Genomic DNA, 15,618 nt, shown 5'->3' with positions numbered 1-15,618 from the left:
GTATGATCATCAAACGCACACCTAAAGCATTCAGAGATGACTTAGTGGCTTATAAGTGTGCTATTGTTTGCATTGTTTGCTGTTTGGGGTTTTAGGCTGGGTTTCTGTACAGCACTTTGAGATATCAGCTGATGTACGAAGGGCTATATAAATAAATTTGATTTGATTTGATTTTGCTATAACACACCATAGCAAAGATTATGACGCAGGACTAATGATGTGCTGCTCATTGGCATAGACTTTATAAATGCATCACACTGATTGTCATTATAATGCTGTAGGACCCTTGAGTAGAAAGTGCAATTATGAAGCATTATGTCACTGTACATTATAAGTGATTATGATTATACTTATAATGCATTACGACTATTGGTATATGGAATTATGAGCCTATACCAGTCTTTATGTGTGTCTATAACTATGCTTATACTGTGTTATTACGCCTGTGTGTGTGTGTGTGTCAGAGGACGTCTTTGGAGGACTGAGAGGTGTCTTGTTCCTGCAGACATGAATAGCTAGTACTGCGGTGCGGAAGTTTAATGAAATTGGAGAGATGCAATTACGCCGGTCGTTTTGCAAGGTCACTGTCTAACCCCTTTTAAGGTGCCCTAGATGGACTTAACCGAGAAATTATTTGTGGCTAGATAGTGCAACGTCATGTACTTGTTTAGTTCTTATTTGGTCTAATCTTAATTTCTCCGTTTGTCCTGTCGTTTTGTCCTCGAGTGTGATGGTAAATAAAAACAGCTTGAGAAACACTTGAGTAGCTTTCTGCCATCTTGGAATTGGCACTTTCCCCTCCTATTTTGGCCACCTCTCTCCCTTAGTTGAGACTTGGTAGCAGTATTTGATAGGGCTGTAACAAAACAGGGCTGTTTTATTCTAGTTTGTCAGTACCAATTAGCATCCTTCATTCTCATTGGCTGTGTCCTTGGATAGGCGTGGCATCTCATTCAACTCCTCCCTTAATGGGGTGTCCCCTCCTCTCTTCTGTTCACGAACAAACAAGCTGTTCTGCAAAGTCAGCAGTGCTGCTGAGATGCCCTTCATTCAGATATTAGCTACATTTCCACCTCGTTGATCATGCAATGGCAAGTGCATCGCAGGCTCTAGAACAAGAAGTTCCAGGCTGCATCACAACCGGCCGTGATTGGGAGTCCCATAGGGCAGCGCACATTTTGCCCAGTGTCGTTAGGGTTTGGCCGAGGTAGTCGGTCATTGTAAATAAGAATTTGTTCTTAACTGACTTGCCTAGTTAAATAATAAATAAATAAAAACTATTAAATGAGAGTGTGCATTTCTACTGAGCGTGTCCTCCGCAGAGTCACCCTCTCCTCAGGGTTCCAGACTGTGACCTTTTAGTTCCATTTTGCGACTATTTGACTTGGCTGTGCGGGTAAACATTTCAGCTGGTTGTATCGGTGCGAGCTGCACCTTCTACATGGTCACCTCACTCAAACCTTCCATTTTTGGGGCTGCTAAAACCATGATTTGGTCAAACAGTAAAAATGCGTTATCCTCATGATTCCTGTATTTTACGTGTCTGCCCTGCTGCTGTGCCTGTTTCGGTGGGCCTGCTGATGTGCCTGTTTCGGTGGGCCTGCTGATGTGCCTGTTTCGGTGGGCCTGCTGCTGTGCCTGTTTCGGTGGGCCTGCTGATGTGCCTGTTTCGGTGGGCCTGCTGATGTGCCTGTTTCGGTGGGCCTGCTGATGTGCCTGTTTCGGTGGGCCTGCTGCTGTGCCTGTTTCGGTGGGCCTGCTGCTGTGCCTGTTTCGGTGGGCCTGCTGCTGTGCCTGTTTCGGTGGGCCTGCTGCTGTGCCTGTTTCGGTGGGCCTGCTGCTGTGCCTGTTTCGGTGGGCCTGCTCCTGTGCCTGTTTCGGTGGGCCTGCAGCTGTGCCTGTTTCGGTGGGCCTGCTGCTGTGCCTGTTTCGGTGGGCCTGCTGATGTGATTAGCGAGCCACTCTCCTCTCCGGGAGAAAGAAATACGTTTTGATTGTAGAACATTTCAAAATGCAATTGCATTTTACCTACAAACAATTCCATGTTTGTAGGTAAAATATTTATTTCTCAATTTTGAGCTCAGTAGCAACTATTTTACAAACAATATATTTGATATGGCTTTGAGATACATTTCCATTTTTTATTAGGACATTTACTGTTAGATTTGTACATGGCTACTAGCAGTGGGTATTATATTTAGAGTTGGCGATCTAGACGATGTGTGTTGAGTTTTCCTCTTCCTCAAGTGGTGAATTAGCCCCAAATGAATTAGCCTATGATATAAGTGTACATGAACATTTGAAATAACATTCTGAAGCCTTATTTTCGACAGTAAAATATAACAACAATGGCCTACTTGTCAAACCAACATTCGTGACAATCACCGGATTAGGTTGCACATCAAAGTATTGAGTCATGTTGAAATATGCATTCCTGCATGTTAGACGAAACAGATTATTTCTTGAATAGCATCTCAGTAGTCCATTATACCTGAATGACTTGAATGATCCCCCCCTTCATCTTGCCTCTCCTCTGAAAGTGTGTGTGTGCGTATGCGTGGATGTGTCCAGCCTCTCCTCCTCTGGAAGGACACTCAATCCACCTCGTTCACTAATGGCCGCGGTAGAGTGTGAGCCAATCTGATTTCCTCCACTTACACTTGTAATCCTGCCCTTTTTTAAATGTATTTATTTGTTTATTTATCTCAGTCCCGTGCTAAGTGCTCTGACTGGGCTTCCTTTCTAATTGGTATTGAATGGCTCCAGGGTCTCACCCACTAAAGACGCAGGAGAAATTAAGCTAACGCTAAGCTAGAGTTTATTATGGCTAGCTCATGCTAAACCGCTACCAATGATACTTTTAACTAAGCCAAGATGGGATCCTTTTTACAGTGGAAACCATAGAAGCACAGTTGGCAGGACAAGGAACAACATGGGCAGAGCCAAGCAAGAGCTAACGTGATCCTATTTGTGCATTTTATCATGTATTTGCTCATTCCTGTCAGTGAACGCCTACTCTCTGAAGTGCGCATGTGCAAGCCAAGAACTCTAACTTCCATTGCGATACCTCTAAACAAAGCCAGTGTTTAAAAACTTTTAAAGGGTCAAATCTGCTAAACTCGTTGCTCTCTGTTCATAACCGATTTTAGTTTTGGGAACAGAAAACTGTATTTAGATCAAAAGTTTCATCTGTGAGAAAATTTGAGGAATGTTGGCCCATTTCCATCTTGCGCCATCTTCTGCCTGCGCACGCACACACGCAGAACCTTATTTGGAACCATATTTGGTGGTGAGTGGAAGCCCCCACTGAATGCTTCAGGTTTTTACTGCTCGCACGCTAAACCGCTACAGGAGAGAACTTAAGCTAAGCTAAGGTTCATTATGGCTAGCTCACACGCTAAACCGCTACAGGAGAGAAATTAAGCTAAGCTACACTACGGGTCATTATAGCTAGCTCGCACGCTAAGCCACGACAAGAGATAAATTTAGCTAAGCTAAGGTTCATTATGGCTAGCTCGCACGCTAAGCCACGACAAGAGATAAATGAAGCTAAGCTAAGGTTCATTATGGCTAGCTCGCACGCTAAGCCACGACAAGAGATAAATTAAGCTAAGCTACACTAAGGGTCATTATGGCTAGCTCATATAAAATCCTGCTTTCATTCTGGAAAAAGAACTGGACGGGTGCATGTTGCTGGAAAGGGATCGACCATGTTGCTTGTGTGTTTCAGACCAGTGCAGGTTAAGGAAAGAGCAGAGGAGAGGAGGCCGCTGTAGTCTATTGAGACGCAGCGTTGGTCTGTCTGCTTGGTTGGATACAGTTGGAGTAAAGTTTGACCAAGCGGGGAAAAAACACTAGCCCCGGGTTGTTGCTTGAACGGTCTAAATAGTTATAGTTCGCTTCACTTGAATGCAGCTTTTCTTCTGTTGTTTAGCGTGTGAGACGACAGTGGGCTCAGATGACAGTGGTGCATAACTTATTGGTGTTCATTACACTGACTGAGTGACACGCACAGACAGACACGGATGTTTTCCTATTCTAATACACACACACACCACACACACGCACAGACAGGCCGACCGACACTGATGTTTTCCTAGTCTAATACACACACACACACACACATCTGATTCTCAACCACACCTGTCTGGTGATGAAATATAGTCTCTGCTGTCCTTCACGCATCATTAGCCACTGTAGGTGTAGGTTCTCTCCTCTGATTTATAGTAGTTACTGATACAGCTTTGTTGACCAAGCAGCTCATTCAGACCCACTCTTGGGGGGTGTTGCGTCACACTTAATCAGTGGTGTTGATTGCATTTTCGTCGTTGGTTAGCTCACTCTATTTCATCGACTTGTGCAACTTTGTTTCTTTAACTTGGGAGGGCAAAGTAGAATTAATACTGAGTGAATGGTTGTGTGTGTTTACAGGGAGGGGAACACTGTTACTACCACGGGCGACTGAGGGGGGTACCAGGCTCGTGGGTTGCTCTCTCTACCTGCCATGGATTACGGTGAGTCGAGGCTATACCCACCCTCTGCCCATTCCATGCCTCGCTGTTTTGTCTCTATCTGCAAACCCTACCAGAGTTCCCATTTGTTACTACAAACTCTACTAGCCTCACTCTTGCTTTCTCTCTCTCTCTCTCTCTCTCTCTCCAGTGGGATGTTTTCCGATGGGAACTTCTCCTATGGGATCGAGCCTGTTCTCAATACCGGTGGGGAGGTGAGTATGAATAAGGGAAGAGGATGGAGGGGTAGGATACCCTTAGATGAAAAATTGGGAGCTGCCGGGGGATTCGTCTCGGAAGTGGCTCCAGCCCACTGCTCAGTAGAGAGACCGCGTGTTCTTTCTCTCTCTCTCTCTCTCTCTCTCTCTCTCACGCTCACTCACTCACTCACTGGCAGCACAGACAGCGATACTCCATCTGTGCTGTGCAGTGCCAAAAGTATTGCATTGATACACAGTCCAATGGCGTGTGTGAGAGAGAGAACTAATTAACTATACTAAGACTGGAATTCAATCAAATGCACCATAGCAGTGTTTGTGCAGGTGTCGTCCTTTACAAGCTACTGCCTGCACGCGCACGTCTTATTCTGAAATCTGGAAGCATATAGTAAGTTTGGAAGGGCTCGTGGACTACCCCCCCCAAAAAGAACGTTCTGATTATGTTTGTCCATGGGGGAAAAAACGAGTTGCTGTGTAAAAGTGAAGGACACAATGTGGGCTTGATGGAATTGAAAGCTGAATCTATTTTTCTTTTTCTTTTATTTCTTCCCGTGTATCTCCAAGACCATTCGGTGCGGACTCGTTGGCGGTCTTCGAATCTATCGCTTTAACCTCTGTCCCATCTCTCTCCTTCGATTCAGGATGAACTATAACCGCCTGTTTACCATCCAAGCCAAAGCCATTGTATATATACCCATACAGTATACGGTTCTGGTCCCAGCCATACATTACGAAACCCCACAGAGGACACCATCCTTGATGTCTGTAGACAAATAAGCCACACACTTGGCTCTAACATGATTATGCACTGTGTGTGTATAGTTCATCCCAGAGCCATTTAGTTCAAACGTGAGTAGTGGGGGAAAATACGTTCACTCCCAGCCTTGGATGTTAGGGGCAAGCAGCACCAGTATAGGATGATATAATACGTCAACCAACGTGATATTAGGGCTTTGTCCCAGACTCCACAACATTGTGGACCTCTCCTTTTGAGAGATCCGTTTCGGTTGCGAAACAGAGTGGGAGGAGAGAGGAAAAGTGAGTGTGGAAGAAAATGAGAGAAAAGCGAGGGGTAGGATAGAAGAGGCTGAAGGCTATTCCATTAGGACGACAGGCAATCGAGGTACGGTACACAGCTCCATTACATGGACTGGAACGATAGATCGATGTGGCCTCTCCCTCCTGAATATCAGATGCCCCCCCCCCCTTTTCCCCAGATGGGTCATTTTCATCAAGTATTCAGCTCCTCTGCTCAAGTTAGACTCTCCATGCAGCCATGAAATGCTCGATGATGCCATCCTGAAAGCCCAGCAATGGATCAATTATGCATTATGGCGCTTTGCTCTCTTTATTACGTATGCGCTATGTGACCGAAAGTATGTGGACACCTGCTTGTCGACCGTCTCATTCTGAAATCATGGGCATTAATATGGAGTTGGTCCCCCATTTGCTGCTATATCAGCCTCCACTCTTCTGGGAAGGCTTTCCACTAGACATTGCTGCGGGGACTTCCATTCAGCCACAAGAGCATTAGTGAGGTCTGATGTTGGGCGATGAGGCCTGGCTCGCAGTCGGCGTTCCAATTCATCCCAAAGGTGTTCGATGGGGTTGAGGTCAGGGCCAGTCAAGTTCTTCCACACTGATCTCGACAAACCATTTCTGTATGGACCTCGCTTGGTGCACGGGGGCTTTGTCATGCTGAAACAAGAAAGGGACTTCCCTAAACTGTTACCACAAAGTTGGAAGCACAGAATCGTCTAGCATGGCATTGTATGCTGTTGCGTGAACATTTTTCCCTTCACTGGAACTAAGAGGCCTAGCCCGAACCATGAAAATCAGCCCCAGACCATTATTCCTCCTCCACCAAACTTTACAGTTGGCACTATGCATTGGGTCAGGTAGCAATTCGTCTCTTGGACTGCCAGATGGTGAAGCGTGAGAGAAGGCTTTTCCGCTGCTCCAGAGTCCAACGGCGACGAGCTTTACACCAATCCAACCGACACTTAACATTGCGCATGGTGATCTTAGGCTTGTGTCCACTTGCTCGGACATGGAAACCCATTTCATGAAGCGCCTGACGAACAATTCTTGTGCTGACGTTGCTTCCAGAGGCAGTTTGGATCTCGGTAGCGAGTGTGGTAACTGAAGACAGACTATTTGTACGGGCCTCGGCACTCTGCGGTCTCGAGTGCTGGACAGGGTGGCAAAAAGAGAGGGGGAGTGGAGATGATCAGTCAATAACAGTTATAGCACTTAACCATTGGCAACCAATATGTCATCAGAATGGTGGGTACTAACCTTTTCTGTATTCACAACTGTAATTGGTTCTAACTCTGTTGTGGCTCTGTGTGTACTACTGTAGAAGCAGAATGATCACGTGGTGTATCGAATGGCTGACCTGGACCTGCTACTGTCACTACAATGTCCAGGTAAAACCTTTAGCTGACCTTTAATAACCCATCTCTCCTCTTTGTCCGTCATCCCCTACCTTTTGCCTGTGTCTTGGGGTGCATCTCAATAGTCTAAATTGTAGTTTTCTCCTCGCCGCCTCCTTTCCTCTTGTCTCCAGTTCTAAAGCCTTAAAATACTCCGTCTGTGTTAGTTTTTGCTCTGCCATAAGCTCCCCTGCTTCACTCACCTTTCCACCCGGCCTCCCTCCACCACACTGTCTGCAGGATATTGATTTCCTCTGTGGATCATTTGACAAAAATGGACATGGCTTCATTGAGAGAAGGGACTGGTGGGTGTGCACTGCTCAGATCACCTCTTCTCCCTCCCACCCTGTTCTCTCTCCTCTCATCCTCTTCTCTCTCCCCTTCCGCACTCCTACCCATTTCCCCCCTCCCTTTCTCTTTTTCCCCCTCCTTCACAGGTTGCTCATTGAACAGCAGTGACACTGAAGGGAACTCTGTAAATGACAGTGACCCTGCTGGTGATGATGGTATCTTGTCGGAGCCGGAGGAGCCCATCTTCACAGAGGAAGGGTTGAGCCGTTCAAAGAGACAGGTGAGGAACTGATGTCCTGATAAGCTGGCACACACATACACTCATGCATGTGCGAACACATATATACACACACACACACCTGTAAACACCCACGGTTGCCACACACACAAAGCTACAGTGTTGCCAAATACACACTGCTTGCAGAGACACTAACTAAAACTGAGAACAAGCCAATAATGTAACACGACACAATGAAACAACACAGTCAATGTTTTACAATGCAACACATTTAATCTCACACGGAACACAAATCAATTTATTATCTTTATGTGCTCACAAATATCCCTTGCGTATTGGCTGATGTGTAGCAAGAGTAGAATGCCTGAGTAACCAGAGCCAGCCACCGTTATATCACTTTCAGACACAGCGATTTAATAGCAGATGAATCGAGGCTGAAATCAAAGTGTGGCTGCCCTTCTCAAGGACAAGAACTTGGGCTATAGAGTTTCATCTGCAGTAGCTGCAGTACATTCCAGTATGGTTAGTAAAGGTATGTGTTCTCAACTGAGGTGAATAAGGTTGCATCTGAAATGGTACTTTATTCCATATACAGTGACCAGGGCCCGGTTTCCGAAAATAATGTTAAGGCTAGGTCCATCTTTACAAACTTCGTAGGAGCATGGTTAAATCCCGAGACCATCTTGTTAACGTTGAACTTGAAAACACTCATCATCTAAAGCCTGCCTCAGACCACTCGCAAGAACAGCTAAGTGCGTCGTCAGACGCTGTTTTTTTTTCCTCCTCCCGTGTCACTTCACACCGGGGAGATCACTTGGATTGTCGGTCTCTCTGTGACCGCCGACGGCTTCAGGAACGACGCTGACTACAAAATACAACGTTGCCATTGTCTTTGCAGTTGACGACAAAACAAGCGACGTATAAAAAGATGCTCCCAATGAAAACCACGATTGAAATACATGTCATGTTATTTGTATCTGATTTTGTACATAATGTTTCTGCAACCGTATCTCACGGCAGGAAAGAGCTCCTGGATATCAGGACAGCGATCACTCACCTCGGATTAGACAAAAGATTTTTTCAACAGCAAACAACAGCATGATGTTCTCCAAACACATCCCAGTTATTCGCAAGAGGAAGCGACGCAGGTACAGAGGACGACGAGCCGGATGCCTCGTAAAGACCCGCAGAAGGCGAGTAGGAAAGCTGTCGTTACCGTCAATATTACTCGCCAACGTGCAATCATTGGACAATAAATTAGACGAGGTACGATCACGAATATCCTACCAACGGGACATCAAGTACTGTAATATCCTATGTTTCACGGAATCGTGGCTGAATGACGACATGCGTATTCAGCTAGCGGTATATACGCTGCACCGGCAGGATAGAACGGCACACACTGGTAAAACGAGGGGGGGGGGGGTCTGTGCATACTTGTAAACAACAGCTGGTGCATGAAATCTAAGGAAGTCTCTAGATTTTGCTCGCTTGAAGTAGAGTATATTGTGATAAATTGCAGTCCACACTACTTGCCTAGAGAGTTCTCAGCTATACTTTCCGTGGCTGTTTATTTACCACCACAAACAGATGCTGGCACTAAGACCGCACTCAGTCAGCTGTATAAGGAAATAAGCAAACAGGAAACCACTCACCCAGAGGCGGTGCTCCTAGTGGCCGGAGACTTTAATGCAGGGAAACTTAAATCAGTTCTACCAAATCTCTATCAACAAGTTAAATGTGCAACCAAAGGGAAAAAAATTCTAGATCACCTGTACTCCACACACAGAGACGCGTACAAAGCTCTCCCTCGCCCTCCATTTGGTAAATCCGACCCCAACTCTATCCTCCTGATTCCTGCTTACAAGCAAAAATTAAAGCAGGAAGCACCAGTGACTCTGTCTATAAAAAAGTGGTCAGATGAAGCAGATGCTAAACTACAGGACTGTTTTGCTATCACAGACTGGAACATGTTCCGGGATTCTTCCGATGACATTGAGGAATACACCACATCAGTCACTGGCTTCACTTATAATCAATAAGTGCATTGAGGACGTCGTCCCCACAGTGACTGTATGTACATGCCTGTAATCCATGGCTTCTGGTTGGGGTATGTACATACATATGTACATACCCCAACCAGAAGCCATGGATTACAGGCAACATTCACACTGAATTAAAGGGTAGAGCTGCCGCTTTAAGGGTGCGGGACTCTAACCCGGGAGCTTACAAGAAATCCCGATTATGCCCTGTGACGAACCATCAAACAGGCAAAGCGTCAATACAGGGCTAAGATTGAATCATACTACACTGGCTCTGACGCTCGTCTTATGTGGCAGGGCTTGCAAACTATTACAGACTACAAAGGGAAGCACAGCCGTGAGCTGCCCAGTGACACGAGCCTACCAGACAAGCTAAATCACTTCTATGCTCGCTTCGAGGCAAGCAACACTGAGGCATGCATGAGAGCATCAGCTGTTCCGGACGACTGTGTGATCACGCTCTCCGTAGCCGACGTGAGTAAGACCTTTAAACAGGTCAACATACACAAGGCTACGGGGCCAGACTGATTACCAGGACGTGTGCTCCGGGCATGTGCTGACCAACTGGCAGGTGTCTTCACTGACATTTTCAACATGTCCCTGATTGAGTCTGTAATACCAACATGTTTCAAGCAAACCACCATAGTCCCTGTGCCCAAGAACACAAAGGCAACCTGACTAAATGACTACAGACCTGTAGCACTCACGTCCGTAGCCATGAAGTGATTTGAAAGGCTGGTAATGGCTCAAACCAACACCATTATCCCAGAAACCCTAGACCCACTCCAATTTGCATACCGCTCTATTGCACTCCACACTGCCCTTTCCCACCTGGACAAAAGGAATACCTACGTGAGAATGATGTTCATTGACTACAGCTCAGCGTTCAACACCACAGTACCCTCAAAGCTCATCACTAAGCTAAGGAACCTGGGACTGAACACCTCCCTCTGCAACTGGATCCTGGACTTCCTGACGGGCCGCCCCCAGGTGGTAAGGGTAGGTAACAACACATCTGCCACGCTGATCCTCAACACTGAAGCTCCCCAGGGGTGCGTGCTCAGTTCCCTCCTGTACTCCCTGTTCACCCACGACTGCATGGCCAGGCACGACTTCAACACCATCATTAAGTTTGCAGACGACACAACAGTGGTAGGCCTGTTCACCGACAACGACGAGACAGCCTATAGGGAGGAGGTCAGAGACCTGGCCGGGTGGTGCCAGAATAACAACCTATCCCTCAACGTAACCAAGACTAAGGAGATGATTGTGGACTACAGGAAAAGGAGCACTCATCGACCGGGCTGTAGTGGAGCAGGTTGAGAGCTTCAAGTTCCTTGGTGTCCACATCAACAACAAACTGGAATGGTCCAAACACACCAAGACAGTCGTGACGAGGGCACGACAAAGCCTATTCCCCTCAGGAAACTAAAAAGATTTGTCATGGGTCCTGAGATCCTCAAAAGGTTCTACAGCTGCAACATCGAGAGCATCCTGACCGGTTGCATCACTGCCTGGTAAGGCAATTGCTCGGCCTCCGACCGCAAGGCACTTCAGAGGGTAGTGTGTACGGCCCAGTACATCACTGGGGCAAAGCTGCCTGCCATCCAGGACCTCTACCCCAGGCGGTGTCAGAGGAAGGCCCTAAAAATTGTCAAAGACCCCAGCCACCCCAGTCATCGACTGTTCTCTCTACTACCACATGGCAAGTGGTACCGGAGTGCCAAGTCTAGGACAAAAAGGCTTCTCAACAGTTTATACCCCCAAGCCATAAGACCCCTGGGTAACCAAATGGTTACCCAGACTATTTGCATTGTGTGCCCCACCTAATTTATGCTGCTGCTACTCTCTGTTTATCACATATGCATAGTCACTTTTAACTATACATTCATGTACATACTACCTCAATTGGCCCGACCAACCAGTGCTCCCGCACATTGTCTAAGCGGGCTATCTCCATTGTGTCCCGCCACCCGCCAACCCCTCTTTTTACGCTACTGCTACTCTCTGTTCATCATATATGCATAGTCACTTTAACCATACCCACATGTACATACTACCTCAATAAGCCTGACTAACAGGTGTCTGTATATAGCCTTGCTACTGTTATTTTCAAATGTCTTTTTACTGTTGTTTTATTTCTTTACTTACCTACACACACACACACACACACACACACCTTTTTATTCACACTATTGGTTAGAGCCTGTAAGTAAGCATTTCACTGTAAGGTCTACTACACCTGTTGTATTCGGCGCACGTGACAAATAAACTTTGATTTGATTTGTTCTATTTAGCTACTTTGGAGGCTGCTGTCTGTAATGTGTCTCTATATTTCATGCTGTGTAGTCTTAACATGTGCGCAATGATGTCCCAAATTGTTGGTTATATCATAGGTGGTAATATCTCTCTAGAGGCTGAACTTTCGTCAGTGTTGTGAAATAATTATAGCGTTAAGGTACGTTTTGAATGGAGAAAGCTGATCCAAGAGCAGCGCTTCCCTTTCTTTCGATCCTATCAGTATTGACAAATGCTCCAACAACGCACTTGAAGACGGTTCTCTCTGCGTGGCCGTTGTAGGAAAGATGCTTCGTTAAAACACTCATATGCCTAAGTTCCATCGCTATTGGGAAACCGGGCCCCAGGGCCCATAGTGTGCCATTTAAGTTGTACCAGACTGAAGTGAAGCAGCGCTTTCTCTTGCCCCCCCACCCCACAGGTCAGACGAGGTCAACGCACAGTCCAGACTGAGACCAAGTACATCGAGCTGATGGTGGTGAACGATCATGACCTGGTACGTTCACGTCGACATACAGTGCCTTTGGAAAGTATTCAGACCCCTTGACCTTTTCCACATTTTGTTACATTACAGGAAGGATAAAAAAAAACAGAAATCCTCATCAATCTACACACAATACCCCATAATGACAAAGCAATAACAGGTTTTTAGAAATGTTAGCAAATGTATTAAAAGTAAAAAACAGAAATACCTCATTTATATGGTATTGTGTGTAGATTGAAGGTGGGGAAAAAACTATTTAATACGTTTTAGAATAAGGCTGTAATGTAACAAAATGTGAAAAAAGGGTCTGAATACTTTCAGAATGAACGGTGGGCTAGGCATAAAGAGTACCTTCAGAATGTTTTCACACCAGACTGAATTTAAAATTGATCAAATTGAGATTGTTTCACTGATCTACAAACAATACCCCATAATGTTAAAGTGAAAATATATATATATTTTTTTTACGGAAATGTTTTGAGTCAATAAGTATTCAACCCCTTTCTTATGGCAATTCTAAATAAGATCAGGAGTAAAAATGTGCTGAAAAGTAACAGAATAACTTGCACAGACTCACTTGTGTACAATAATAGTGTTTAACATTTATTTTTTGATAGGTGGGTAAAAAAAAAAACAGACATTGAATATCCCTTTGAGCATGGTGAAGTTATTAATTACACTTTGGAAGGTGTATCAATACACCCAGTCACTACAAAGGTACAGGCGTCCTTTCTAACTCAGTTGCCGGAGAGGAAGGAAACCGCTCAGGGATTTCACTGTGAGTCCAATGGTGACTTTAAAACTGTTACAGACTTTAATGGCTGTGATGGGAGGAAACTGAAGATGGATCAACTTTGTAGTTACTTCACAGTACTATCCTAAGTGACATAGTAAAAAGAAGGAAGCCTGTACAGAATACAAAATATTCCAAAACATGCATTCTGTTTGCAACAAGGCACTAAAGTAATACTGCAAAATAAATGGTTTTGTCAAATCCAATACAACACATTACTGAGTACCACTCTCCATATTTTCAAGAATAGTGGTGGCTGCATCATGTTATGGGATGCTAATCGTTAAGGACTGGGGCGTTTTTTCAGGATTTAAAAAAATGAATGGATTGGAGTTAAGCACAGGAAAAATCTGAGAGGAAAACCTAGTTGTCTGCTTTTTACCAAACACTGGGAGAAGAATTCACCTTTTCAGCAGGACAGAAACCCTAAAACACAAGACCAAATCTACACTGGAGTTGCTTACCAAGAAGACAGTGAATGTTTCTGAGTGGCCTGGTTACAGTTTTGACTAAAATTTGATTTAAAATCTATGGCAAAACCTGAAAATGGTTGTCTAGTAATGATCACCTACCAATTTGACAGAGCTTGAAAAATGTTGAAAAGAGTAATGGGCAAATGTTGCACAATCCATGTGTGGAAATCTCTTAGAGTCTTACCCAGAAAGACTCACAGCTGTAATTGCTGCCAACTGACTCGGGGTGTTTTATTTTCCATACATTTTTACAAATGTTAGTATGTTTCTTCCACTTTGACACAGTATTGTGTGTGTTTATCATTGACCAAAAAAATGACAATGAAATCAATTTTAATCCCACTTTGTAACACAGCAAAATGTGGAAAAAGTCGAGGGGGATGTGAATACTTTCTGAAGGCAATGTACATCATTCTATTTTTTATTGGAAATTGAAAAGTTAATCGAATGGCCACAACTTACTCGGTTCATGTTGTCATAGAGTGCACTGACATGCCCTACATCATCAGCACGACTGCAGTTTTTTTTTTATCACACCTGATTCAACTAATGATGATCTGAATCAGGTGTTTCACTGTTGAGCAAAAAACCTGTAGCGGCTATTGTTAGAGAATTTCCAGCCATCTGGTGATTTTCACTACCTATACTGTTCTCTATTTGAAGTAGAAAGAAGAATCGATATAAATGAAAAATTAGACCTGTTAGCACAATGAAGGCTGAGTCCATGTAAGTGTACAATGCTGGATCGACATCGAGTTAGCCATTAGACATATAAAAAACATAATGTAAGCAGAATCCATGTGGATGAGGCAAGGTAGACCAACAAGACGTGACTGGTCTGGGCCATATCTGATCTTCTGAAGGCTACTGGACATGCTCATGGGATCATCGTACATAGACAACAACAGGAACATTAGCTAATCAGTTATAGGCACTATTAGACCTGCAGTAGGAGTGTGCGTGTCTGTGTGTCACGCCACCAATATAATCTACAGTTGAAGTCGGCAGTTTACATACACTTTGGTTGGAGTCATTAAAACTTGTTTTTTCAACCACTCCACACATTTCTTGTTAACAAACTATAGTTTTGGCAAGTCAGTTAGGATATCTACTTTGTGCATGACACAAGTAATTTTTCCAGCAATTGTTTACAGACAGATTATTTCCCTTATAATTCACTGTATCACAATTCCAGTGGGTCAGAAGTTTACATACACTAAGTTGACTGTGCCTGTAAACAGCTTGTAAAATTATGTCATGGCATTAGAAGCTTCTGATAGGCTAATTGACATAATTTGAGTCAATTGGAGGTGTACCTGTGTATGCATTTCAAGGCCTACCTTCAAACTCAGTGCCTCTTTGCTTGACAACATGGGAAAATCAAAAGAAATCAGCCAAGACCTCAGAAAAATAATTGTTGCCTTCCCAAGTCTGGTTCATCCTTGGGCGCAATTTCCAAATGCCTGAAGGTACCAAGTTCATCTGTACAAACAATAGTACGGAAGTATAAACACCATGGGACCACACAGCCTTCATATCGCTCAGGAAGGAGACGCGTTCTGTCTCCTAGAGATGAACGTACTTTGGTGCGAAAAGTGCAAATCAATCCCAGAACAACAGCAAAGGACCTTGTGAAGATACTAGCGGAAACAGGTACAAAAGTATCTATATCCACAGTAAAACGAGTCCTCAGCAAGGAAGAAGCCACTGCTCCAAAACCGCCATAAAAAAAGCGACTATGAATTGCAAATGCACATGGGAACAAAGATCGTACTTTTTGGAGAAATGTCCTTTGGTCTGATGAAACAAAAATAGAACTGTTTGGCCATAATGAC

General features: G+C 44.6%; 1 protein-coding gene across 2 annotated transcripts in view; it reads left to right on the top strand.

Moving 5' to 3' along the window:
- The window catches only part of LOC115106623 (disintegrin and metalloproteinase domain-containing protein 11), a 56,260-nt gene that overhangs the window by 15,336 nt on the left and 25,306 nt on the right, over positions 1 to 15,618 (top strand). For both annotated transcript variants that reach the window (XM_029629534.2, XM_029629533.2), the window contains exons 5-9: positions 4,432 to 4,514; positions 4,663 to 4,726; positions 7,092 to 7,158; positions 7,602 to 7,735; positions 12,455 to 12,529. In XM_029629534.2, coding sequence (XP_029485394.2) covers positions 4,432 to 4,514; positions 4,663 to 4,726; positions 7,092 to 7,158; positions 7,602 to 7,735; positions 12,455 to 12,529 — 423 coding nt within the window. The remainder of the gene's footprint in view (positions 1 to 4,431; positions 4,515 to 4,662; positions 4,727 to 7,091; positions 7,159 to 7,601; positions 7,736 to 12,454; positions 12,530 to 15,618) is intronic.

This window comes from Oncorhynchus nerka, linkage group LG23, assembly GCF_034236695.1.
Source record: "Oncorhynchus nerka isolate Pitt River linkage group LG23, Oner_Uvic_2.0, whole genome shotgun sequence".
NCBI lineage: Eukaryota > Metazoa > Chordata > Actinopteri > Salmoniformes > Salmonidae > Oncorhynchus > Oncorhynchus nerka.
The sequence above is the reverse complement of the archived record's forward strand: the minus strand, read 5'-3'. Positions and strand labels throughout refer to the sequence as shown.